The sequence below is a fragment of the Struthio camelus genome, chromosome 4 (genome assembly GCF_040807025.1).
Source record: "Struthio camelus isolate bStrCam1 chromosome 4, bStrCam1.hap1, whole genome shotgun sequence".
Lineage (NCBI taxonomy): Eukaryota > Metazoa > Chordata > Aves > Struthioniformes > Struthionidae > Struthio > Struthio camelus.
The window spans coordinates 28,072,832-28,100,611 of record NC_090945.1 but is presented as its reverse complement, the minus strand read 5'-3'; the positions used below and the strand labels follow the sequence as shown (position 1 = coordinate 28,100,611).

Sequence of the window (27,780 nt, the reverse complement as noted above, 5' to 3'; positions counted from 1 at the left end):
ACAGCCTACAGACAAAGTAGTGAAAAATAAGCACTTGCTGGCACTGCAATAATGAAAGAACTTGTAACTTCACTGTAATCAGATGTATTTCCACAATTTGTCAAATGGAAAAAGTTTTAAATAGCTGGTAAAATGCATGTTATAATTGACTTAAGGCAGAGTTACTTTGTAACAATCAAACTTTGTTTAATCATGGTTTAGATTTTTTTCTTGAAAATAAATCAGTCAAATTAGCAAAACTTGGAAGTAATGCACGGTGATACAGACGGAGAAGTGGTTTGTTTATAAGATATTAGTGTGGTGTTAATGTATAATTTTTTTCCACAAATCTATTTCTGTGTCTATATTTACTACAGAGTTATCAGATTGACAACTTTTTTTGAGATCACTAACTAATATAAAATTAAGGCTGTTCATACATATTTGCAGGATTTGGGACACACACTGTTCTTTGGGAGGTGCTTCTAGTATTTTCTAGATAGGGAAGTATAGAACTTGCTTACAATGGGAAGCATTCTTTTGGTGTCACCTCATTACCTATAGTCTTATTCTTTTTCACTTAGAAAGTAATTAACAGACTCATAGTAAACTTTTATAGCGGGGCAAGGTAACTTCTATGTGCAGGAGTCACTGCAAATTGGCTGACAAGGTGGAGTTTGTTAACCTCTTGTGACTTGTTAGTGTGTTCATGATGTGCTTTGTAATGGGTGATCCTGTTGAGGGGTTCACAGTAAGTCCAAAGGACACGTATTGGCTGTGGGCTGGGCTACGAGTTGCTCAAAAGAGGTCAAAAGGCATTAGTCTTGCGGGTCCAAAGTTCTGCTCCATATGAAGTGTCTTTTTAGCAGAATGGTCTGCTCAAAATGACCGTCCTGTTCTCTGGGGAAGGTTTTGCATGGTTGTGCTATAATACGCTATGGGACTTGGTGCTGAATATATATTAAAAAGTACAACAATATTTGGAAAAGGTCATGAGTAAAAATGAAACCGCATCCATGTATGCATGTATAAATGTTACTTACCTGATGACAAAAAACAGTTACATGCTGATTTGTATAATGTGCTTTAAATAATGTTATACTAGCTACTGTCCATTATGACTTTTCACTATTAACCATTCCATGTTTGCGGGGGCTGCATTCCTTAGATATGTATTGAGAGAATTAACAATTTACTGCATAAAGAGGCATGCCAAAAATAAATCTTAAGTTCAAATAAGCGTCTTCAAAAATTTCTGCTCAATCCTTAGAAAACCAGGATCGTTCGGTTGCTGTAACAAAGAAAATCAGTGGCTTAAAAGTTTGTTTTAAACTGTTTGTTTGTTTGTTTGTTTGTTTTTAAAGAAAAAAAACCACAAACACAAAGCATTTGTATATGGAACTTGAATATAGATCGTATTCACTCATTATCATTAGATATTGCTGCTGCATTACAGCTTCAGGCAATCCTATTACTGTGATCTGTTCATCAGCTTAGCAGCCTTGCTTTTGTGTGGCAGGCTGTCAAAGCTGTAGTTTAAATGTTTAACTCAATAGCTTTTTAATATCACCATTAAAATTGTCATCACACTGAAGAGAAAGCTGGGGAAGTTGCCTTCCCTTGGCAGGGAGAGATCATTTGCACTTTGCCAAATTGACTCTCACACAAATAAAGTTGCAGTAAAAGAGAATATCCCAAAAGCATCTATGAACACAAAATATTTTCAAACATCTTCCAAAAGAGACCTCTGTGACCTAATAATTGACCTATTAAATGACTCTTCCCACCCCGTGCTTCTTCTGTGTCCTTCATTCTTACGTATTTTATAATATACAAGCTGAAAATTTTATTACTCTGTCCTGTCAGTATATCGTGGTTATATGGTTCAGCAATAAAACTTTTCCAGAAAGGTAGAAGTTTGCTGGAAGTTACTGTAGTTAGCTGGGGTATGAGATGACGGAATTTTAGCTTCTGCAGGCTGTATGTGTTCGAATTTGCTTACCGTTCCCTGTGTGCCCAGAGGCATGCTTTAGTTTGAAAGTGTAATAATTCTGATGTGCATTAGATTTCCTCATAAAGAATCAGCGCAGAGTACCTCAAGCTGTGGAAATGCATAGCCTCATTGGTGGTGTGTTAATTTTCCTATTTAGATATGAATTAATGGCAGGAATGAGATTTTCTTGGAGCAGCTGAAGATGTTTCTTTTTTCCTTTCCTTTTTAAATGCGTTCAAGCTGATACATTCGTAGGATAGGATAACAAAATGTTCAGCTTACATAATTAAAATATGCTTCATCAACAGCACAAGCAGATTTTATTTCTTGGTAACTTACCTCTTTCCTGCGTTCATAAGGTCAAAAGCATCATTGATTTTGTCCAATGGCAGAGTATGTGACACCAAGGCATCCAAATCAAATTTCTTTGCCATATAATCAGATACCAGCTTTGGTACGCTCTTCACGCTCTTCCAACCTGCAGCAAAGTCCGTAAAACCGAATTGAGTTAAGAGGGAACAAACTGAAGTTAATGAATAAATCAGGTTACAAGAAAGATCAGTTTAATCCAAGATTAGACACTTACTTTCTTATTTTATGTTTCAAGCCAGTGGTCACACTTTCTTTACTGATGCTTTTTCTGGCTTATCAGCCACATGCATATTTCACAAAAACTTAGTGTAAGTATGATTGATGACTGTTTCAAGGGTACAGGAAATTCATTGAACTATAACATCTATCAAGTGCTTAATTGCTGCTGAGCATTCTGTATCTGTTCAGGTTAAATATAGGCTCCACACTGAGCCCTAATACACTGATACAGTAAATACTAATACCCTGAGTATGCTGGATAATGTATAAAATGTACTCTAACAGTCTGGTTTTGATGGATACCTGCTGAACAGCAGTATTCTAGTTAAGTGGCAAATCTGTTCTGGTGGCTTTTTTTGGTTGTTGTTGCTAAGAATTTTGGCTGAATAGAAGTGTTTCGTCATTAAACTTTAATTACTGTGTTGGTAGTCAAGTGTTACTCCACAAATTGCTGATTTGTAAGGAGTCAGTGAAGTTATACGAGTCTATTCATCTTTTATTTTAAATTTTACCTAGTGTAGTTCTTATTCAATAAGATGCAAGCCCAAATGACTTCAGTAATATCCTGTGAAGAGGATATTTAGTACATTAAATGCTGTTACACATCCACTTACACTCTGAAAAGAAATCTTTGTTTTCATGTTCAAGTTTATGATTCTTTTAATAAATTCCAAATCTGAATGAATTATCACATGTTTCTGTATCCAGTATATTGAGAAACTGGGAGGCAAATGGAAGAGTCTGATAATGATCTTGTTCTGATAATCACTTCCAGAAATTCCAAACCTTTACAAAGTATCCTAACTCTGCTGAGATACTGTCATGAAGGACAATTTGAAATATCCTTTTTTGCATCTATTTTTTTCTTTTATATCTTTCCAAATCTTTCTTTTTCTGTGTTTCCTTCTCCTGGATACTAAAGATTATGTAGAATTAGATTTGTTCCTGAAGCACGTATCATTTTGTTACTTTCATTTTCTAGTAGAAGTTTCACAGATTTTCGAGTCAGAAATTTAATTTCTGAGGTTGTTGGAGAAAAGAAAATCAGCTTTGGAACTCGTCACAGTAAGAACTTAGAATCATTAAAAGTCAGTGTCAGTTATACTGTGTCCGTTTACACACTGCCAACAGAATATTTAAATAAACAAAACCATATTTTGTAATGTTCTGAGTGGAATATGCAGTCCAATACCCAGAAGTCATTGAGTATTACATACTATCTTGGATCTCTTTACGTCTGCTTACGTAAAGAGATCCTTACTTAGTAAGAGATGCTTACTGCGTACGTCTGCTTTACGTCTGATTCTGAGTTTTGAATGCATGTGAACCACAAGATCAAGCTTATCCAGTTCATGAACATGTATGCTTACAGTTTGAAAAGTCTAACCTAAGGAATACAAGGATGTATATTTGGAGAGCCTCAAAGATATTGGAAATTAGTTAAGGAAGTGCAGCTGTTATCAGCATGTCACTGGAAGTGAGCTAATTGTTCTTTGTGGTGCTTGGCTAGCCGCTAATGGAGTTAGACTCATAGGGAGAGACTCGGACTCTGCCTAAGCTGTGTAGGAAAACTGACCTCCAAAGAAGGTGGCTTTTATTTTCCGTCCCATTATCAACTGCATTGGAGAAAAGGGGATCGATTGCTCACCCACAGCCACTCCAACGATCACACATGTTCCCCATCCCACTGTAGTGCTTTCAAAGGCAGCTTTCTGAAAGACAAAACAAGCTCGGTGTTCGAAGTGTTCTGACATGTGAAATGAGATTGATACGACTTTGTTCAACTCCAAAAGTTTATGTAGACTGGGTGGGCGTGTGGAGTGCTGGGAACAAAATGCAAAGGTGAAAAGTATGTTCATTCGTCCCATGCTACCAGCTGCACAGGGGGGTGTGCAGCTTTGAGGTATGTGGCCAGCTTCTAATCTCCTTGGCTAGGCAACTTAGAAGAACTGGAGGTGATGCTGAATGGAAATGCTTTTGCATAGGTATATAGTAGCCTATGTATTGTCTTTCTGTTTCCCAAACAAAGATGCAGAGTACTTGTGGATTGCTATCAAATTAGAAGCAGTTTGATTGTGTTTATCTTGGAAGAGGGTACGTTAGGCTTACAGTAGGAGTGGTATTTTGACCGTGCTCCTGTGCAAAGATAGCCGCCAGGGGGCAAAGGAAGTCACAAGGGTTTGCTTAGATCTCTGAGCAGGGGCTGGGTCTTATTTCCTATATTTCAAGTCTGAAAGAATCTCTTTTTCCCACTTAGCCTCAGTTCCATTTCACTGATGACTTCCAATGTATTAATGTCTATATATTGTATATGTCTTGGCCAGCGTACCTCATTTGGGAAGAGCCATTGGTTGTGTGCGGCATTCAGAGAAATAATTGTTGGAAAGAACTCTGAGATATGTAACCCGGAGGAAACTGGTTGCAGCAGAGATCTGGACAGTTTTACGTACCATGACATCAGGATTACCAATACACTCAATGGCAAAATCCACACCACCATTTGTCATTTCAGCTATAATCTCCTGAACGGGCTTTCTGATATCTTGAGGGTTAAGGCAGTCAGTTGCTCCCAGTTTTTTAGCTAGTGGAAATTTGTCTTTGTTGATGTCAATCCCGAAGATTTTAGAAGCTCCAGCAGCTTTACAGCCCATGACAGCCGAAAGGCCAACGCCTCCCAAGCCAAAGACAGCACAGGTGGAACCAGGCTCAACCTGCAGCAGGGAGAAAGATTATGAAATAGCTTTAGTGTTTGAAAGAAAAATGAATCTTTTATAAACCTCTCTGATCTCAGACTTGTGTCATGAAGCGCATGGGGCTGCATACAACTATATTTTTACTTAAAATTTCTATTGCAGAACAACAGATTGTGAAAGAGAAAGTCTACTTGGGTATTTTACATCAAGGCTTCTGCTTCATGCCTCAAATAAACAACATAGCTCAGATGTAACTCAGTGTGTTGACTAAGTTTTCATTCTGTTCATCAAAAATAAGAAAAGTTCAAAGCAGAGGAAACTTAAAGTTTGAAACTGTGAGATTTGTAAGCAATCAGTATACTTCTGTTTTAAAAAAGGGAACAGCACAAATGGTTTGTACAACAGTCATGTAGAAATGTGAAAAAAAACATGGGAATACATTGAGGGGAAAAAAAAAGTGATCTGCTTTTATTCCTTCACTTTTCATTCAGCCATATTGTACGTGTAAACTATATGTCAAATGTATCATATACTGCCTGAAAAATCTTTAAAGTTAGTTTTGCTTGCATTTGTTATGTGAATAGATCCACTGAACTCAGTGGAGTAATGTTAGGCGCAAGTTTCTAAAATGAGTTCAAAGAGTGTGGAAGCAACATTGCTCAGATGAACAGAAGCTTATCTGTAAGCTGCTTACCTGTGCGGTATTGATGGCAGCTCCATAGCCAGTGGAAAATCCACAGCCAATCAGACAGACTTTGTCCAGAGGAGCAGCAGCATCAATTTTGGCAAGAGAGCTTTCTGACACAACAGTGTACTCCGAGAAGGTGCTGGTCCCCATAAAGTGGTAAATTGGCTTCCCTTTGCAAGTGAATCTACTAGTTCCATCAGACATCACCTCTTGATCCGAAATAGGTGTTTTAATCTTGCTACAAGTACACAAAAAAAGAACAGGAATTTGCACAGCACCAGCCCTGACTGGTCCTTCTCCCTCTGCTCTACCTTGCTACGCTCTTTGTTGCTAGTAGCAGTCTTCCCTTGATCAAATACCACTGCTTCTGTCAGATCATGAGCTGGTCTTTGCAGAATTAACTCACTGAAAGTTAATTATTTGTGGTTCCTACCTGATCTTCTCACAAAGGTTGGTCTTAGGGTTCAAACAGAACTTGCAGTGGCCACACTGAGGCATGTAGAGGGGAATAACCTTGTCACCTAAAAACAGTAATTGTATGAGGTTATATTTCTTTAAAGCTATTGTGATTGCTGATATTTTAACCCTGAAATCTCAGTCACAGACCTAATCCTGCAAGTTCTCTGTGCATAGAACTCCCACAGGACTGGGTCATATGGAGGTCTATTTTTTTATTGGTTCTTCAACCTTTTCTTAGCTAGAGGTCTTCACTAGTGTAACTCCAGAGTTTGACTGTCCAGTGCATGACAGTATGACCTGAATTAGCATAGCCTGAAAACCAACAAAGAAACTCAGAGAGAGGGTAAACAAGCAAGGCAGATAATTTTAGCTTCTGCATTCAGATGACTTTGAGCAGCGATGCAAAGAAACAGGAAGAAATATGCACTGCAGTGTTGTCACATGGAATATTGTGTGGGGTCAGAGAGGCAATGGAAAAGCAGGATTGTATGCTGTTATAACTGATCAAATGGAAGTGGCAAGGGTCCATATATTTTGCTCATAAATCACTTGTTGCCAAGAGGCATCAATGACAGAATTGCCTCTTCCAGTGCTGAGTGGAGAAGACAGTTTGGACCAGGGCTGTCAGAAAGAGTAGGGAAGGAAATAGTAAAGGCAGGTGGGCACGGCACGGGTGGGAATGCAGTGCGTTTCAGTGGAAGGCACTGTGGAGATGGCTCTTTTGTTCATTACAGACATTAATATTATTTTGTTCAAGCGTCAGTTTTGTCTTTGATGGCAGATTGATGTTCATGTTCTTCCTCCTCTTTCTTTTTACAATGACTGTAATCATGGGTGTCCAGTAGTATCCCTGTGAGTTGGAGGGACAGTGAAGCTTCATAAATTCTGAATATTGCAATCTTACCTCTGCTTTCCAAGTCAGAATTGGTGTCAAATCACATGTTTTTGGGGGGAATGTTCATTTTAGTCACCTTCTGTGAACAATTAATTGTTTCAGCAGTATGTTACGCAGTCTAAACAGGATAACTCTGACTTCAGCATGTTCCCATCAGCGTACAACTAGCCTTCCAGAGAGGGCTTACGTGTGGCGTGATGAAAATACCTCCATACCTGGTTTAAATTTAGAAACTCCTTGTCCAATGCTCTCCACTATTCCAGCTCCCTCATGGCCCAGGATCACTGGGAAAACACCCTCCTTAAAGCTAGGATTGATAGCATGTTCATCTGTGCGGCACACGCCAGTGGCAACAATCTGCAAGGAAATGACACTTACGCTGCATGTCTGTCATGAAGCATTGCAGCTGTGACTTGAGAAAAATTAGAGAGGTGGTCTTAGTGGACCGGTCACCATAACTGGATGAAAAAGCCAAGCTATTGCCTTCAGGATAAAGAGGACTAGCAAATCACAGGGGTTCTGCCTGATGAAATATCTTTCAATGCATTTTGCAGAAAATGCTTTTTTCCTGGAGTGTGCAATATGGAAAAATGTAACCCTCAAGTATTAAAATCCAGAAAGCTCTTATATTTCCTTTCTTCCAAAGCTAAACCTGATTATTATGGTATTTTGCCTGCATGCGTCCTTTGGTTTTAGTTAAGAAAAAGACATGGCAATCAGCTCTCCATGCATCTTTGCATCATGCCCTTGCAAGAGTGGGCTGGTGAATCTCATCAGTTTTGTTCAAATGTAAGAGCACTTAGACTTGAATTGCTACGACATTACTCTATTTTTACCCCGGTCAATCCATCTAGGTGACTTACCTTAACTCTAACTTCATGATCTTTTGGGGGAGACACTTCAATTTCCTCAACAGACAAAGGTTTCCCTGCTTCCCATGCGATGGCTGCTTTGCATTTAATAACCTGGGAGGAGGTGAACATGTTTTAGCTTTAGAGATTTTGCATTACTGCATTTATTTAAAGAGTCTGTTTCTCACCACGTCCACACTTTGCGGTTCAGGTGGCAAACTGTGTTCTTTCATTGTTACACCTGAAACACCCAAATTAGGGCCCATGCCGTGTTCAATCACTATGAAGTCAAGACATTCCTTACACTTGGGAATACTGTCTTTGAGAAGCAAGATGGAGAGTTCAATTCAGAAAGAATAAAAATTCGCGTTGTCTGTAGGAGACTATTACTCTTCCTACTTTTCTGTTCTTTCTAACTGCATGGAGCACAGCTACAATCGTATTGTCAGGGCAAGGGAAAAAATGCCAGTTCTCTGCACAGTATTTTCAGGTCCTGAGGGTTAGTTGGTATTAAAGCTCTTTTCCTGATTCTTTTCTGCTGTGCCCTAGATGCCTCCCCCTTGAGAGAAGGAAGGAATTGACTGTAAAGCAGAGGGTTCAAGCCAGCCACAGCTATTTTAGTGCTATTTTTCCTCCTCTGCCATAGCACGTATCTGCTTAGGGAAAGCTTTTACGTGTTGACATAAGTGATGACTTTGAGTAGACTGTAAGGTGTGGCCCTATAGTAATGTTTAGCACTACCTGAAACAAGACCCAAAATTTACTCCTCCCATGGTGCGTGAGCATGTGATGAGTTCCTAGGCAGACAGCTGTATTGTGAAACGTGGGCAGCTCTGAACACACAACACACAAAATATGTTTATAGGGGAAAAAGAGAAAACTACTCTTGACTCGTTTGGGTTTTCAACGCTGATGTGAGTTAAAAGAACGTTGAGTGCTTGGAACATCTGTTTTAGTAAAACAAAACAGGAATTGATATCATAGGCTTTCAGAAGGGAATCAGTAATAATACAAGCATCTAAGGCGTGAGTCCATAAGAGTTCAATAGCAGGAATGCTGAAAGCACATTAGTAACTATAAGTAATTGCATCTTTCATTTAGCCTTGTTTGACTTTTCAGTTCCAGCACAGCAAAAGCTCATGCTGCAGTTATGAATGAAAAGGAGATGAAGGATGGCGCCCACTAGTGTAGCTGAAGCAAAAACACAGAAGCCCAGGTAATGCTTTTGTGTAGAGTTACAGAGAAAATAATCTGCTCTTAAATATCACGAGAACATATTTTATGTTGATTCAAGACATTTGACTTACATAGGTAATTTGTACATGTGATACTAATAAATAGTATAAAGTTAGGGAGAAGTCATGCTATGAATGGGCCTTGGAAAGGGGCAGTCCAAATGTGTTGTCTGTAAGGACACAGCTGGTATCAATCAGGATCGTAAGACTGGAATCCATGTGGAGAGGAATGCATGTATATCCTTTCAACTCACCTTTCAGGCTCCTTCATTGAGCAAGCTCTAGGGGAGGGCAGGGCCTGCTCTAAAATCTGATTAATTTCCTGCGCAGAGGAACAAAGGGATTCATCAGTTTCTTTCTGCAGAGTTTGAGACAAAATTGATGCTCCCATTTTAACACCTGCATAATTACAGAAATTACATTTTCCCAGATAAAAATCTTTAAAGTTATTGGCTAAAGTTGTGGTCCAGTTGAATTTCTTTATGTGAACTCCTTTCTTTGAGGGACCTCAGACACGGCTGTTTTCAGAACAACATGAATGGGGTGCCTGTGTTCCTCGAAACATAGCTTGAAAGAGACGGTCAAAATGCAAATCTTGTATTAATGACGCTGTTCTTTTCTTTTAACCAAAGAAGCATCAGAGCCATTGACTCATGACTAAAGACATTTTAAAATGGCAGGTATTTTGAGTGATTGCAGGTGAACTTCTTTTTTTTTTTTTTTTTTTTTAAATCTTTCATGTGTGGAGGATTGGTGTGCACAGATGTTGAGTAATGGCTATGCAATGGGGAAAGTTTGGTAGCAGCTGTATTGATCCAAGGCTTGACAGTGAAGTTTCTGTGAACCTCAGGCAGAACCTTTCTACTCTGTATCTCTTTGAGACACTTTAGCTAGCTGTACAAGTCAAATGGAGACTGGGTGTAGAGTACTACGAGCTGAGAATGGGAACTTCTTATTCCAAGTATGCATTCGCTCTCCCTTGCATTCACCTGTTGCAAGGTACAGTACAGTGATGACTAACTGGATAAAGTACATTTAAAAGGCTACTTTAATGTGTCATGACAGAGATATGAGTATTAGACAGGTGAGAATGAGCAAAGTGCAGCAGAGAAACAAGAAACCTCTGTAATTAATCCACTGTAGCACTCTTGAGAATCAATAAGTTAGGATCTTGCTGCAGAAAGACAGATAATCATTTGCAGTTCCAAGGACTAGAAAGATTAAATGGCCACCCTATGCGGGGGATTTCTTATTTATATCTTCTGTATTTGTAAGTAAATGTGGCATCTTCTCAGGTGAGGAGTCCTGCATTGTTTGGATGGGTTTTTTTTCCTTTTCACTCGGTTATGAATGATGATATTAATATTGTTTGCATGGAAACTTTGCTACTTACTTTAGTAAGATCTACATCGAGCCCTTTATTGACTAAAACTTTCATGGCCTAACCTTGCACTCAAAAGGTGTTCTGAATGCATTCTGTGCAGATGAAGTTTAAGCTGCTTTAAACAATAGAGAAGTGGCTTGTATGTGTCTTGTATTAGAAAAATACTCATATTGGCTTGTATGTGACTGTGCATGTAGTCAAACAAAAGTTTAGCACTTTGGAAAAAGAAAAATTACTTTGGTTGGACTATGTAATATTGCAATTGTAATTTTGATATTTTGGAAAGATTTTAAATGTGTGATTTACTGAAACGTCACAATAGCTTGGGAAAGAGGTAAGACTTACAGAAATATTTCACTGTATCCCTATGACCAACTTGTTCTGTGTAACCTTAGTCTAGGTCCTATTAGTGATTTGTAGATTTGATGCAAATTTGACATGAACTGGGGGCTTTTCATTCAGAATTCATCCTTTAAATCCTAAAATATACCTTATAAGAACAAGTATGCTATTCAAATATGCAGCCTTGCTGAAACAGTATTTTTGAGATGATAGCATTTCAAGTTACTATTTAGACCTGTTACAGGACACCCTTAGGGGAGTGATCCAACAGTGTGAACATGTTTTCTTAAGTCATTAATTGACAGAATAATTAACAATAGCTCGGCAACAGTCCTAATTTATATCACTTTTTAAGGACTTGGCTGGTTGAAGGAGAGTTCCTGTTTCTTTTGGAGCAGGCTTGGCCACTTGGCTGAGGAGTTCTGCTTGGCTTGTGAGGTAACTAGACCTGCAGGATGTTAGGAGTAGAAAATGGGACAGAATTAGAACTGCCAGGAATAGATAGGTTAGTCAGCTAGCACCTGCTGCTTCTATTTTTTTTTTCCCCTTTGTTGACACCATCCAGTATTTCATCATAACTTACTCTGTTGTATTTCAGTAGTAATCTCAATTTACATGTAAAATCTAGACCCAGCATACTCGACAGTGCTAGTGGAAAAAACTATTTTGCTAAAGAGTTTATATGAGTTATGAGTATTTTTCTAATCGAAGGTCTGATCCTACAGCCTTTGTGTCAAAGATATAAACGTCCTCCTATTTGCATGCACTGCTCCCTATGCTTTCCTACTTCTGTATGTCGCTACCTATTCTTCAGTGAGATTGCACTGAAAAACAGAATTTAACTTATTTTTTCTCAAGGAGGAGGAAATCCACAATCTTAAATATGCAGTGGAAGAAGCAAAACAAAAGTTCTACATTATTTTTTCCTCTGACCTTTCTTTTGTAAGTTTGTGCTCTAGGACATTGTCCTGTAAAACTGTGTACGTGTAAGTAAGTTTACTGTATTATCGTTCTGTCTTGGGTTGCATTAGTAAAGTTATTAAGATATGTTTATATCTTAACACACATCACACCTTGGAGTGCAAGCTCTTTGGGACAGGAGAATACTGCTCAGTTGTACTATCTTCTGGTCCATGGGTTAGTCCTTTTAGGAATGCTGAAGGTGGGAAGGATTGTACGGTTACTGCCTCTGAGTCTCAGCCTGAAAATCTTCTTAGAGTAGGAAGGAGTGGTATTTTAGAAAGGTGCTTAGGGCCAGAGTGTAAGCCACTGGAGTACTTTGCCTTAGGCACCTCTCATCAATGCAGCAGCCTCTAAGGTCTGTTGAAAGCGGTGCATGGTCCCCCCTTCGGTTGCCCAACGTGTTTCTGGAATACTTAGGAATCTAGGCCCTTCTGTTTGACAGTGTGAACTCCACAGTTATCACTACACAGGCAGTAACACTTAGGTTGAAGTAACCCGAAATAAAGACTGAATGAGTAGGTCCAAGCTCTGTAACAAGCTGATATGAAAATTCGTACTAATATTCTTAGGAAACTGCAGAATTCCTGCCTGAAGCAAAGAAGAACAAATCAAGAGGTAGTAACAGCCAAGCCACTGCATATATTGGAGCAGAATATTTGACAGCAGCATGCCTTATTTTCCTAATATTTGCACTTTGCTCTGGTTTCGTTTTTTAACTGAATTGAACCAAATTCTTGCATTTTAGTTTCAGGAGCTGACCCTTTGCATAGCATTGTTTTGTCCATAGTTGTCAACCCTGAGCTACTGCTCTCAACTCAACCCTGTTTCTCCTCCCTGTCCCCACAGTCTCCTAGTATCCACAGAGCACAGGCCCTGCAGCATTCCCTCCTTTTCTGCCCTCATTGTGCTGCCTAAAAGAGGAGTGCTGAAAAGCCTCCTGAGCCATTTGTCTGTGCAGCACCAGCCATGTCACTGTCACAGAAAAGGCAGCATGCAGTAGCTGAACACTTTGTTTTGTGCCTATGTTGCACAGGAGCAGGAAACGCAGCAATAAGCAATGTTTGAGCACACTGTTGTCTTACTTTGCCCTCAGTGGTCATCTTCCTTCCCTCTCTGGTGCGGGTGTCAGGAAAGAGTCCGGTCCTGAAAGGTCCTACTCAGATCAGCAGTTGCAATAGCTTGATGTTTGACTCTTGTAGGAGCCAGCTACGCTGTTTTAAATACCGTCTAGTATTTCTGTCATTCCCCTCCCCTTGCTCCTCCAATCTCTGCATGCCCCTCCCTTCAATGTTCTCTCCTGTATACTCCCCACTCCTCCAAGCTTCAGTCTGTAAAACTTGCACAATCTCATGTTTGCATGGGATGTTAAATATTAAACACACTGGCCTCACAAGTAACGGATAAGCAGGACTCCCTCCGTATGAACAAGTAACATTATGTTTAGGAGTACAGAACTGGAAAGGACCACATGAATCATGATGTGCAGCCCCTTCCTGCTGGCACCAGCTACATCACAGAGCCACCCTTCCAAGAGATCAAGCTCCATCTTGAAAATAAAACACTGAAAAGTAACCTGAAATACATAGCTGTGATAGGTACTCCCCACAGAAATAATATTGAGCACATAGTGTTCACTTATCCGTGTTAAAATAAATGCAAGCTATTGTCATATGCTTTCCCAGGGCTTTTATTCTTTTTCAACACTTAATTTTGAGCTCATTCTTTGGACTTCTGAATTTGTAGCCTCCATAGGTGTCATCTTGGAAAGATGCAGGTGTTGTCCTCAGGATAAGGTCAGTTGCTTTCTTACAGCTACATGTGATGCATTAAAAAAAAACTATATCGGCTGGACCAGATCACTACAGACTTAACTGTGATGCAACATGGGCTTCAGTTTAATTTTTTTTTAGAAGGAGATTGATATGATTAATGATGTTCTTAATGTGGATACATCTAAGCAGTACAGACTTAACAGACAGAGAGCCTTCCCTGATCTTGATGATTTTGATGAGAGGCAGACTGAATCCTGTGCTCCAGAATTTATGAATGGGAAAGCCCTAAATTTCAGTTCTGAATTTTAAAACGTGACAGACTTACTGGTAACATTTCATTAATGATGACGGTATTGTGTGTTTGGACAGCATCTTTCACCTGAAATGCTGTAATTAATGCCTTTTACAATTTGTTTTTGATTTTGTAAAGGCCTTGTTTATTGTTAGAGTCATGTTTTTTTTCCTTAGCAACCTCCTCAAGGCAAGTCTGTCTCTCGTGTACACCCAGCTTCTAGTACTTAGATACAGTTTATAGTTCATACAGATAATAATTAATGTTAATAACGAGTTTGTTACAGACTAAAAGATAGAGAATGAGATTGGGTAGCACTAGGAATATTTTTGCAGCCTTAATGGCCTTTCCCTCTCAGTTACAGCAACATCTTTTTTTCTGGTATTGACAAATATGACCTGACTCATTGGGAGCCATTCAGGATGCTGCTGCAAAAATAATTTTCTAATCCTTTTACTTTGACTGAATCATCTCTTTCTCTCTTCATCACACTTGTTGATTTCTTTTTCTCAGTGCATTAAACATAAGTGATTTACCTGTACTTTCACGGCTCTGCACACTCCATTGGCTCTTGTTCAGTACCAAAAGGTAAACTCCTACTTATGGCTGGTCCTCCATTCCAGCTGCCTGTTAACTTCTCTAGCAGACCCCTCTCTGACTTACTGCCTCTTTCACAGCAGATCCTTGTCAATGTCTGCAGTCCTTGAAGTTCCGTTCTGAAACTTGCTTTTGCTCTGAGACCTGCAAAATCTCAACAACATATTGGTTGTCAAGATACTGTTGCTGCTACCTGCCATATTAAGCTGTTTTAAATACTGTCGCTTGGTCGCCCCTGCCTAACTTGACAAGCGTCTCTTGTTTTACACCATTAACTCTGTAGGGCAGGGCATGCATTTTGATTCCGTATTTAGAGTGCCCGGCGGGGTAGGCCCCTGCTCTTTGAGAAGGCCTGGCAGTTATGTGGTACTAATGAATAACATCGTCTTGGTAAAGAAATGCTTTATCAGAGTCAGTGGTAGAACCTGTGGAACTGGGGTGGTTCTGGCAGCTGTGGGAACCTGGGAACTGTCAGGTCAAAACTGGAATAAAGTTTACTGAGGTTAGGTACCTGTTCTTCCAACCTTTATTGTTGAATATTGTGGAATCCTATATTGTGGAATAAAGGGTTTTTTTTTTTTTTTTTTGATATTGTTTTTAAATGCAAGTATCTAAAATCCACATGTATCCTGTTTTGGATCTGATCCTCAGTCAGTGATAGCTTGTGGCATTGCATTACTGATGACAACGTCTAGTTTAAACAACAGAAAAATGCAAAAGGAATGATGATATCTCAAGTGCATTTCTGGAAATTGCTACTGTAAATATTAGAATAAGGCTGTCACATGACTAGGCTCTAGTATGTTCTTGATACATTATTATTACTATTAAGTCCTTCCGAACAGAGAAAAGGCCATTTTTTGCCAGTGAGATGCCAGTTACAGATTTCTCCATTTGAACCGAGTTTCTCAGTGCAGGTTTCTCCTGAGAAATCCAGAGTGTGGCATTGTAACCCAGCTCTCTCTTCTGACAGTTTTTTTTAATAGTCTAGGGATTTATAAAAATCCCCATGATTTCTTTGAGAATTAGTGTTTGTGACAAACGTAGAAATGTATATAGGCCAACATAAAAGTGTTAGCACTGGTTCAGTAAAGTAAGCACAGATGTAACATAACGGAGAAATAAGTTTTGCATTTGAAGGTCAAAGCATTAGCATGTGCTTATCACCACGTGTACACAGATAAAGTACCTATATATAAGCCTCAGTGCTTAGATTCTAAAGGGGATAAACGTTTGTGCAAAGTAAGAAAAGGAAGTAAAGATGAAGAGATGTGAATAGCAAAATACTGGTTGGCAAGAGGTGCAGTGAATGGTATTCTGGCGATAACAAGGATAAGATGATAAAAATGATGTGCATTTCTATTGAAATAAATCTATTGCTTAAAGCAGATATTCTGATGTAAAGCAGAAGTCTTTCTCTATATTGTGCTAGCAAGCAAAGCTCAAAGGATGTGAGGAAAGCCAAAACAGAATTAAGTATGTTCCTGTAATTCTTACAAAAGTGAAAACAAAATAAAGACCCTGTGTGCATATTAAACCGTATAGAGCAGACGATCTCTCAGCAGGCTTATTTCAAATGTTGTTTTCAAGAGATAACCAGCCTTTATTGCAATTTTTAAATTATGTTCAAAGCAAATTAGTGTTTTGTTTGTTCTGGAATATGGCTCCCATCTCAGTTCGTGCAAACCAAAATAAGACCCCAACAGAATGACTAGTTCAGGTTCATATTATCAGTTTAGTATGAACATAAAGCTGTTAGCAATGCTGTTACTGACACCTTGTTGAAATGCTGACCCTTTTCACTGAGAGAAAGGACCGTTACCTCCAACTAATATGAAGATGGAGATAACTGAATACCTGTAAGGTACATATCAAAACACAAAATTGAGAATTCTGAAAAAAAAATTGTTAGCCAAGGTCCTAATCCTGTAAATACTTAGGAGTAACTATATATGGGAAATAGTTTCATTGTACTTGCAAGAATCAAATGCATGTAAATTCCCACTGAAATTGGTGACTATTTATACATTTCATGCGATTAATGTAGGAAGATAAAAGCATCCTTCCTTTGCCCCAATGGTACCATGTTTTATCCATGCAGCAAGAAAATATTTTACCATCATATGATACTGTTTTCCTTAAAGAAACTTTTTTTCCAGCATATGGCAAGAATTGCTCAGAATCAGTGCTAATCTGACCAGGAATTCAGTTCACACAGTGTCATCCTGTTCTTTAAACTGTATGATCCAGGCTCTGAGTAAAATTCATTTCTGAATGACTGTAACAATCGGTAACAAAAATCCAAACCAAGCAGTCTTAAGTCTTGGGGCAGGAAATCCAGTTCAACTATAAACATTGCCAAGTTTCAACTCTTATAAATTGAGTTGTTTGCTGTAGACCCAAATCCAGATCATTAGCTTAGACATTAGTCACATAACAAATGCATTTTTGAATACAAATTCTGGTGAGAATAACTTGATACAGCTAAGTGAGTTAGTAAATGATTATTCGTAATGCTTTTCTTTTTAATTCTATTCCTTCTGTTTCATACAAGCGTTGCTCATATGACAAGTTGCCTGGGCTCTCCCAGCTAGAGCAACCATCCGCATTAAATGTGTACATGCAAAGGGTGTGTTCACAAATATAAAACTTAGGTGGTTGTTGATTGAAAAATCGCTTCTGCTGATTATCTAGGTGGTTGTTAGGCTTCTCTTTATTTTAGGCTTTGTAGAACCTTAATCACGCAGCAAATACAGAAGGAAGGAAAGGAAATAGGGAGAAGTAAGTATGTCCTTAGTATATTCCCTTTCTGAACTCACAAGAATCAGAGAAGACCTTCGCTGGGACACATGTACCACAGGGATGTGTCATCCTGTGGACCTCTTTAGGCAGAATCAGAGCACTGAAGCAGTGCCTGGAACAGCAGCAGATCTCTGGATGAGTGTTGTGCACGAAATGATGGCTTTCCAGGGGCTGGATGGATTTCTTGTGTGAAATGTTTTATATGAGTGCAAGATGCAATTGCAATAAGTCTGAGTCTAATCCTTTGCTACTGTAGAAGCTGTATCATGTAGCCATTGTCATAAACCTGTCAAATTTTGTTTTAAAAATAGGCTTTTTTTTTATAGCCATTAAGATCACTTACAATACTTTGATCTGATTAGTCTTCTTTTAATTTCTAGGCTACTTTTCCTCACTTGTTCCTATGCAAACAGTGCCAGTTACCTCAGAATGTTCTTGCCTTGTCTACTGTATATACCCTTAATATATTTATGGGAAGCAGCCATATGCTTTCACCCTCCACTTTGTTAGGCTACAGGAGCCATACATTTACAGTGTATTTTATCCCTCAGTCTTTTAGTGGCCTCGCTTTGCATCTCTTCCAGTTTGAATTCATCATCCTTGAACATAGTTATCCAGAACTTCTTTATTCATTATTCAACCTGTTAGCTATGTCTCAGATAACTGAAAACTGAAGCTAACAGGTCTGTGCAAGAAACAAATTACTGAAAAATGCATGTTGTTTTGTTGTTCTGCGTAATGATTAACCTAGCGGAATGAGCTGCTTTGTGTGCTTTCTGTATGCTGTCTACTTATCATATAAGCTGTAATTGGTTACTTTCTCCATTATACACCTTCATACTTTACTGAAAACATATTCAAAGGTGTTATGGTACCAATGGCTGTTGGGCACAGTCTGATCTCACACCAGACAGATAATGGCAGAACACTAGTGCCTTCATTGAAATTACTCCCAGCTTACAGTACTATGTCTAAGACTAGGATCAGGCACTATAGGAAAAGAATAAAGCTTCAGTAAAGCATTGTGGTTCATACTACTTCCAATGTAATTGAAAAATGTATTTGCAATGTGAGCTTCTATTTCTTTCCCTTGATTTCACTTCTAATACTAGATGCCAAGATGTCTAAGTAAAAACTAATGTGAAACTGATATTTGTTAGATTTGAAAAGATTTGCTATCCTTAATCTCATTAGATTTTCTGCTGGGTTAGTACAATGCTATAATTTTTGTGGCTTTTTAGCATAAAAGAGAGAAAGCGTGAAGTAAAACACAGGAATGAGTGTGTCTGTTAAAGATCAGTTAGCAGCTGGATTGCACATTGATATGCTACTGTGAAGCCTGCAGTATGGACATCCAGTTCATCTTTCTGCCAGTCCCTCTCCCTTTCCCAGGCCTGCTATGTAAAGAGTCATGTTGTCTGCATCTGCAAGGCTGCACACTGAGAGTAAGCTTCTACATTCCTAATTCAGCCTTGAGGACCTTCCCGATTCCACCAGCTCTACCCTAGAAGGAGATGGTAGACTAGAAGAGGCCTATCCGCTAGGAAGGTCTCCTCCTTCCGTGTGGCTGAAAGGACATTTGCGTATACCTAAAGAATAAGATAATTTTCTAGAAGACTACCAATAATGACATAGAAAACCTGCTTGAATCAGGAACCATTTAGAAGGCTTAAGTCACTGAACAAAATAATAGATACATTAATACTCTTTGTGGGTTTTTTTTTCCCCCCGAAAAATCAAAACACCTCTGTCACAGATAGAATGCAAACAGACTAGTCCTGGTCAGGAAGCGTTCAAGGGTCAGGAGGACATTGCTCTGTAGATTCATGCTTAGGACACCCAGCTCTACAGATTTTTATCAAAAGGCAAAGGCAGTTGTTAATGGAACAGGGTTGCTTCTTTTTTTGGTTTCAGTGTAACTAGTGTATTTCCACTGAGAACCACAAAGAAGTTGTTGAAGACAAATAAGTTGTATGCTCCATATAAAATAGGGAAGGAGGCAACTGAGGTAAGGAACAGGAGAGTTAGATTTAACCCTGAGAGACTGTGCATTGAAAAGGTATAGGAAAAAATATTGGAAGAAAGTTTATTAAGCAGGTGCAATTGATCCTATTCACTGAGTGAAGGAGACTGGCTGAGGAAAGAAAGTGTTTTAGAACAGAGACTAAGAATCTTACAGCTACTTTGGAGTCCTTGCTAGCATATCCTTTCATTTGTTTTTCTGCGCAGAGCAAAGTCTGTTGCCAGACCGGCTGTCATGCTGTTAGCTCCTGTGGAATTGCACAGCTGCAATGTCAGGAGGAATTTTGCTTTTTGCTTCCCAAAACTCTAGCTCTTGTACTTCTAGCCCCAGCATTTTCACATGATGCGACATAACTGCACTTTATAATTTCTCTTTCCAGTTCCATTTTATAAATGTATCTGTGGCCCTTACCTGGAACAAAGCCTGGTCAGGAGTAAAGCCACCAGTGTGAGAGCAGATAGCAAGAGACCCTAAAAAGGAGAGAGAAGAACCAAAGAAGGAAAGATTAGGAAGAAATAGAAGGAAGTGATGCGATGAGAAAAACCTCATCTCTAGAGGAAGAAGGCTGGAACAAGAGATGTAGCAAAACGCGTGTTGTTCCTGAGAGAGAGACCAAAGAGCAGCAGCAGCAGTGCACTGAGTTTCCCTACTCTGTTTTGGTCTAGGTTGCAGCAGTAACACAGCTGAGATTGTGGTGGAGGTGAAGGTGCACGTGCGTAAGGGTGTAAGGCAGAAGAAGGTCTAACAAAGTAGCAACAGAGGGAGCAAAGGAAGTTGCTCACTGCTGAGATAACTGGTGCAATGGAAGGTCTTGTGGTATGAGGAAGAGCTCCTCCTGCCCCATGGGGCCTCTGTCATTTCATGGCAGTCTGTAGGATGAGTTGGAAAGAAACCTTTTACTTCTAGAAGAGTTTTTTTAGGAGAGGTGCTGTTTCAGGTTTCAGCCAGGCCTAGGAATGCTGGCAGTGGCACCACCATCAGCCGGTTCTTCGTTCTCTTCTCCTTGCCCCCCACAAAATGAGAAACGTGCCTGTACCAGGAGGATGTCTGCTGAGCTGTTAGGTCCGCTCTGCCTTCCTTGGCTTTGTCTTTCAAAACAGTAGGACACTGCGAATACTGAAACATGGGAAGGAAGTGAGTAGTGGCAAGTGCTAGCATTGAAAGTGTTCATGAGTAGATACAAGGACAGGGCGGGTGCGTTTGAGGACTAAGCACCTTGTTTCTCATCCAGCCTGTTCTTAACTCTGGTGAATGAGACACGCAGCAAACGGGCTGTCTTCAAGAATCTGCTGAAGGGAATCACTCAGTAGCTAAGGTACCTTGCCGTTCCCTAAGCTTTTTGTCCTGCAGTCGTAAGAGACATCCTTCTTTTGTCATGCTTGTCTGCTTTTGTCCCCAGGGACGCCCCTTACTCCTTATTCTCTTTCACTTGTGCTTTCAAACACTGAAATAAGATCTTGTGTCTGCATTGGCTTCAGTCCAGTGCTGGGGGCTGCAGGGTCTCTGATGAGTTGAACAATAAATAGGAGAATTCCTTTCCTGAGTATTGGCTGTTCCATCTCAGTTGTGGCAGATCCTCCCAATACCCTACCATGGGTCTGGGCCCTGCTTTCTCTATGCGCTCTGGTGCTTTTTGATAGAGCAGTATTTCATGCTGCTGCCTCACTTGGGTGGCCAGAGTATTTGGACTGTTTTGAATTTTAGATGGAGGTGGCATTTGCTCTCCCTAACTCCAGTGGGTCAAAATCTCACCTTTTTCCTGCACGTAACAATTCAAATCCTTTGTTCACTTCAGCAATCGGCAGTGTGTGCGTGATCAGCAAGTCCGAGTTAAATTTCTTTTCCAAATAGCTAGAAACTAATTTGGGGATAGAATCCCTCATCTTCCAACCTAGAAATGGGAAAAAGTACACACAGTGAATAATCAAAGAAATGCTGTACTGGTGAAGTAGCGTAAAGAGTTGTTGGCTGGTGCTGAAGTCTAACGACAGTCCTTGGAGATGAATATAGAGGCCAGTCAGTGGCATGGCATCTCTACCAGGCTATGGTCACAGGGGAAAGATGTGTCAGACTGTCCGTGAAAACCAAGAGAGAAAACCAAAAGGTCTCAGCCCGAGATGTCTGAATGGGTGGTAATTAATAGGGTGAGGTTTAGATAGGTAGAGGCGTATAGAGCTCCTCTTAGAGCTGGGGGTATAGCTGAAAAGAGTTGGAAGATCCTTGAGGCACACCAGCCCCTCTTCTGGCATGCAAGAGATGCAGCAGGTTGGAAGAGAAATGCAGGTTGAGAACAATTGCCTGGAGTTGAGGGGAGTGCGTTTGAGGGTGGCCACCCTTGGAAGACAAGGTGGTGGGTATGTGTGAAATGGAGAGGATGGGGGGAGCGAGAGGACTGGCAGGAGAGGTGAGGAGAATCTTGTAGTGGAAGAAGAGGCCCAGGTAGTTTACAGCCCGTGCAACAGGAAGGTATTAGTGGGGCAGAAGGACGTTGCTTTTGTGGGGCGTTTCTGATCTTCCTACCCATTCTGTGGTTAGTTGCCAGGCTGGCATTTGGGAGGCATTTTGTGGGCTTGCCACGAGTGATCGGTAACAGAGCCCTTGTCTTGTGAGAAATTTACCCCTGCTTGGCAGGAAGGTGGGCTTGTCCTTGTTTTAGTCTACAGTTAGGCCAGACAGTGGTATGTATATAACTGTATCAGTCAGAGACACTATTAGCAGGTTTATGCTTACATATTCTGGAAGCACGGTGCTCGTTTTTTAGTTGCAGTGTCCAACTGTTTTTTTTCTTTAAAAACCTCTCACACACCTCCTGGGACATGGCCAAGCTTGAAACATGCTTGATGACTAGGCGGTTGATGAATAGCAACTATCAGAAAAAGTTTCTTCTGGTCTGCAGCTGAGTACATTGCTCGCATGGGAGAATGAATGGTCAAGGGGAGGTTTTTCGTATTCATTGAAGGGTAACTGTTCCACAGCTGTTTGGGAACTACAGTGAAAGGAAAAGTTTGCGAAGATTGAAATAGATATCATCTTTTCTTTAGTGTCATACCTCCGAGCAGAGTCCCTCTCCACGTACGCCCAGAGAGCAGAAGCAGAGGGTCAAAGGAAACCATCGATCCAGAAGCCAGTTCACCAGCCATCACGCAGACACCCGTGTTCATATTGCAGGAGGCTAGGGCAGCAGTCTGATGGGACAGGTAGGTGAATTAGAAGATACACTGATTAGTCTGTCAAAAGTACATTCCATCTCTGCAGTTCTCTCTCCCTTGCTGGTAATTTAAAAGCACTTACACCCTTCTGTAAGTGGCACGGAAAGCTCCGTCCCTGTTTGAAGCCTCATACATAATTTTCTCCCCAAGCCAAGTAAACTGCCTTCCTGTGTAAAGACATGCGCAGAAATGCAGGCACAAGGCAAGAATCGACCTGCTGTGGAGAAATGTGCCCCAACAGGGGACTGTGAATGAGCTGGGAGGGAGGGCATGTGTGAAAAGGTCACGTACCAGGGTATCTGCGAGCCCGATGGCCTCAAAGGAGTAATCCACGCCGAGGCCAGTCATCTCCATCAACACTTCATGAATGGGCTTCGTGAAGTCTTTAGGGTTGACGCAGTCGGTGGCTCCCAGCTCTTTGGCCTTGGCAAACTTGTCCTTGTTGATGTCAACGCCAATGATGCGGGAAGCTCCAGCCGCCTTGCAGCCCATGACAACCGAGAGGCCAACTCCTCCGAGGCCAAAGACGGCACAGGTAGAGCCTGGTTTAACCTGCACAACATGGGGCCCTGTTAGCTTCCCGCTGGAATCCCCAGGGCTCCAGCATGAGGAGGAGGTTTCTGTCGCACAAGCGTGCTAAGGTGGCTGCGGTGATGCCGGTCCTAGAAACCCCTGAATACCAACCTTGGCAGTATTGATGGCAGCCCCATACCCTGTGGGAAAACCACAGGCCAACAGGCAGACTTTGTCCAGAGGTGCAGCAGCCTCTATTTTGGCAACTGCATACTCCGGCATGACGGTGTATTCTGCAAAGGTGCTGATCCATAGGAAATGGTGAATCCGTTTCCCTTTGCAAGTAAACCTGCTGGTCTTGTCCGGCATCAGATTCTGTGATTCGTAGAGGCTGTTAAGAGACACGTGCATCGTTCATTCAAGTAAAGCACGCTCAGGACTGTCAGATAGCCGACCGCAGTGGGATAAGGGGGACAGTGAACCAAACTCACTGAGACTTCATGCAGTAGTTGGAGTCAGGGTTCAAACAGAAGCAGCATTGCCCACATTGAGGAAGGCAGAGAGGGATGACCTTGTCTCCTGGAAGAGAGCACACGCTGTGTTATGCGCCTCTAACTCGGCAGGCCCTGAGGGTGCTGTGGTGCCTGTTGGAGTGCATCGGCTGAGCTTTCAGGTGGCAGCCTCCTGCAGAGAACTCTTTGCTTTCTCTGTCAGTAGGAAATGTTTGGAGCCGCACTCGTGTGCTTGGAGAATGCATAGGAAAGTTTTTGTGGTATTAGAGAAAAACTATCCTAGGGTACAATCGGACTCTGAAACACAGATGCTGACTGCAGGCAGGGCTTTCTGAGCTCTGGGCTGCTCTGTCCGTTCAGGGTGCTGAATCCTGTGTGTGTGCACGCGTTTGCTTTTACCTGGTTTCACAGAGGTCACTCCTTCTCCGATGCTCTCCACAATCCCAGCTCCTTCATGGCCCGGGATAACTGGGAATTCTGCATTAGGAAAGTAACCTCCTAAAACATGGTCATCTGTGCAGCAGATCCCAGTGGCCACAATCTGTTTGGAGATGAAGGTGTAGATTAGCCCAAGACACACGCAGGCCTCTGTTTAACCCTGTTCCTGGGAGTAATTTTCATTGGTGCATTTAGACACCCAAAGAGGTCTGTGTTGCTGCCTGTGCCTAGACCAGCCTTTCCCTTTTGCTCACATTGAATGCTTCCCGTTGTACTCTGCACTGTGTTGGAGGGGACGGAAAATTAACTTGTGGAGCATCTCTGGTTCTTAGAGTTCTTAAAACCAAAAACCCCAAGTATATAAAATAACATGGTATAGATTTCAGGTGAGAGCAAAGAGTTTTGCTGTCCACCAGTGTGCCACATAATTTGATAATGCAGCGAAGAATGTCCTTTTCTGTTGATTTGAATAGTGGTCAGTGCTAGGAACTGCAGGAGATGTGTAAGAAAGGTAGTTCAAGGAGTTGAAGTGTCCGCTGAAAAAGCAATAAGGGGTTAAATGACATCCCTAAATAGACTGGCTATGTCATTCAGGTATCTGCATAGGCAAGTGGCTCTTCTGCATTTATTACTGCACGGCTTGCCAGTAGCACAGTGGCGTGTTAGTCCACCTTCTCAGTGCACTGCTGGACGCGGTTCTGTGCATTTAGCTGCCTAAGATGTGTCTGCTCATTTCAACAGCTATCAGGTAGGGTGAACTGAGAAGATTTTTTTTTCTTTTCTTTTCTTTTCTTTTCTTTTTTAATGTCAAGTAGAGCTTCGACTGCCCAAGTTCAGTTCCCAAGCGCCGATCTTTTCCTACCAAGACGCATGAAACGGTGTATCCCACGCGTATGCACAAGAACAGTAATTCCCACGAGGGAGAAGGAGCATAGTGAAACGTGCAGGTTTTACCTTGACGCGAACTTCTTGCGCCTTTGGAGGTGCAACCTCCACCTCCTCAACAGAGAGTGGTTTGCCCGCTGCCCAGGCAACAGCAGCTCTGCATCTGATAACCTGGAAGCAACAGAGGGGATTACGCTGTGTGGGAACGTTTGCCTTGAAGTCTAAGCAGGGAAGGGCTTAAGGTCTGAGGAAATGCCGTTTGTCCTTTGCCGGAAGAAGAGTGTGAGCTACAGTATTAGGAAAGGACTGGACTTGTAATGGCTTCTGGGGATTTTTCATAGTGTCATCATATGCTAACAGGCACATTGTCTAGCAGCTTATGAGCTTTCCCCATTATTCATGCAACCCTTACAGCGTTACCTGGTGAAATCACCTTTTGCGGGTGTTTGCATGAACAGTTCCCTGCTGTGCTGAGCACAGAAAGATTAGCATTTCCTTGTGAAATGAGAAGACCCAGCCAAACGAGGCTGGCGAAACAACCAGGAGGTGCTGTGAGCGGTGGGTGTCACTCACTGGAGACTCGTGTGCAGGCTCCTTCCACAGCCTGGCGCAGTGCACGCCTCTGGCAGGGCCTGGCTGGAGGGCAGGGTGGTGGCTGCTGCAGGGAGGGCAGCCCCCAGAGCACGCAGCAGCACACCCCTCTCCTCTAGGTGGGTGGGTCAGTACCGTGGGGTGGCACAAGGCCCTGCTGGGTACACTGACCTGTGCCAGCTCTGAACGAGTAAGTTGGATACCAAAACGAGTCAGTTTGGTGTGATTCCTCCTGCTGAACAGCTAACGCAGGCACACTGCTTTGGGGGCCTGGCCTGGCACCTGTAGCATAATTCCAGGGCTCAGCTGTTTCTCCTTTGATCTGTTGCTGCTGTTGTGAGTGGAGGTGGGGAAAGGTGTAAGCTCCGTGTCCCTGTGTGTTTCCTGGGTCCTGGGAGATTTGACCGGTTAATGCCTGTCAATTGCTCCATGAAGCTCTGACGCTGACCTGGCAGTCTTTGGAGTCAATGGCAGTTGGTGTGTCAGCTGTAGTCATGAGTGGATTTAGCTGTGAAACTGTGATGTGAACCCTTAGTCTGAGGATTAGGCTAGTGCTTTCCTTAGGAGTCTGAATTTGAAAATATCTGGCAACGGCATATGTGTGGGACTGGACCGTGGGAGCAATCGCCAGGGCAAACCCCTAAGGAAGCTAGATTCAGCAGTGATTCTGCGTAGGCCTCCTGTCTTCCAGGTGCGTGTGAAGTGTAGTGCTTTTTTTTTTTTTTTTGCTGGGATCCTGCAGAGCTCCACGCTACGCTGTAGTCTGTTGCGAGCTGTTCCCCAGATGATATTTCCAGTCTGAGAAGAGGGCCACCGCACTTCTGGAAGGAAACTTAATCCCACGTCCTGCTTCTAGTGAAGGTGGCTGGAGCAGAGGAGCTGCTGTCACCTAGGTAGTATTGATAGTAAACTGGCTACAAAATTTTCTCTTTGAGAAGGCTGCTTGAAAGCTTGCACGTGTCCTGTCTGGCAATGAGGGGAGCAGGTAAATAGGTGCAGAATTCAGATCTGATTGAGGCAAATGTCTCCAGGCTGTCTTTCCGGCTCCTGTTGTCAGGTACTGAGAGCCTGGATTTCCCCCTGACCCTCATGATTGGACCGGTGTTAGGGCTGGGCCACAAGCGCTGACATGGAACGTAGGAAAGCAATGGTATGTGTAAGTAGGCAGGGGACCCTTTTACAGCAGATCCCTTCGCTGACTGTGTTGTTTTAGAGGCAGCGGCTGTTGTACCCCTGCCTCGGTGGAGCTGAGTGAAAAGATTTCTTTGGACACGTGTTGTCAGAACAAAGCAATTTGTAGTCAGTCACCTTGCAGGTAAAAACAGGCTTTGTCAGGAACGAATTGTATCAAATGAACTGTCCTTCCTGTACCGGGGTTGAGAGAGATGCCCTGGGTCTTGACCGTAGCAGGGCTTTAGAAACAGTGTCCCGTGACCGTCGTTGATCAGAAAGCAGGTCAGTGTGAAGCCACTATCAGATGTGGGGCTAAGCAGTTGGCTGCTCCCCCATTAAAGAGCTGCATTGCATTGTCGTAGTTGGGGCACAAGGCAGGGTTCAGCAGGAGTCTGTTTATCAGACCAGCACTAGTCAGTATGTTTGCTAGTGAGCTGAATAATAGAACAGAAAAGTAATCTACTATGTACGTGTGGACAAACTGCAGTCGTACGAAAGCGCAGGATTGTAATTCAGAGTGAGTTGGATGAGTTAGGGGAGTAAGTTTAGGAAAAAGACAGTAAGCACTACAAGTTTGCAGCGGGGGCCATTTGAAGATTATTCCCCTGAGAACAGAATACCTTGGAAAGAAAATAAGTAAATGAATTGTCCTTACTTTTCCGGCGGTGGCCATGTGGTCTTGGAAGAGCTGTTGCAGGTGCTGCAGCAGGCTCGAGGGAAGCTGCTTTCAATCTGGCTGAAGCCCAGGATTGCGAAAAGCCCCAGTTGTGGACCCTGGGCCCTCCCGGGTACCCGCAGGTCAGAGCTGATAAGGAAAGCAGGGAGCACGGTAAGAGTCCTGGCATGGGGCCAGAGCGAGCCGTCACCAGAGAGCTGGGAGCGGTGGTTAATCTGCGTCCA

The 27,780-nt window shown here is 41.9% G+C and overlaps 2 protein-coding genes across 3 annotated transcripts; both read right to left on the bottom strand.

Annotated features, from left to right (window-relative positions):
* Window positions 1–161: 161 nt before the first annotated feature.
* Window positions 162–13,342, bottom strand: LOC104153432 (all-trans-retinol dehydrogenase [NAD(+)] ADH4). Its single transcript, XM_009689335.2, has 9 exons — window positions 13,156–13,342; window positions 8,162–8,263; window positions 7,514–7,655; window positions 6,378–6,465; window positions 5,951–6,182; window positions 5,014–5,274; window positions 4,140–4,275; window positions 2,312–2,450; window positions 162–1,270 (listed from the first exon to the last, which is right to left on the bottom strand). The coding sequence occupies exons 1-9, from the start codon at window positions 13,171–13,173 to the stop codon at window positions 1,246–1,248; spliced, it is 1,143 nt and encodes a 380-aa protein (XP_009687630.2). The 5' UTR covers window positions 13,174–13,342; the 3' UTR covers window positions 162–1,245.
* Window positions 13,343–13,761: 419 nt separating this feature from the next.
* On the bottom strand, window positions 13,762–27,708 carry LOC104153431 (alcohol dehydrogenase 1). 2 transcript variants are annotated; one of them, XM_009689333.2, is made up of 9 exons: window positions 27,536–27,708; window positions 25,186–25,287; window positions 24,193–24,334; window positions 23,773–23,860; window positions 23,453–23,672; window positions 23,060–23,320; window positions 22,609–22,744; window positions 21,312–21,450; window positions 13,762–20,675 (listed from the first exon to the last, which is right to left on the bottom strand). In XM_009689333.2, the coding sequence occupies exons 1-9, from the start codon at window positions 27,551–27,553 to the stop codon at window positions 20,651–20,653; spliced, it is 1,131 nt and encodes a 376-aa protein (XP_009687628.1). In that variant the 5' UTR covers window positions 27,554–27,708; the 3' UTR covers window positions 13,762–20,650. The 2 variants fall into 2 exon arrangements, with proteins under 2 accessions (XP_009687628.1, XP_009687629.1); XM_009689334.2 differs by lacking the exon at window positions 25,186–25,287 and having other exon boundaries at window positions 27,536–27,657.
* Between the last annotated feature and the right edge of the window lie 72 nt (window positions 27,709–27,780).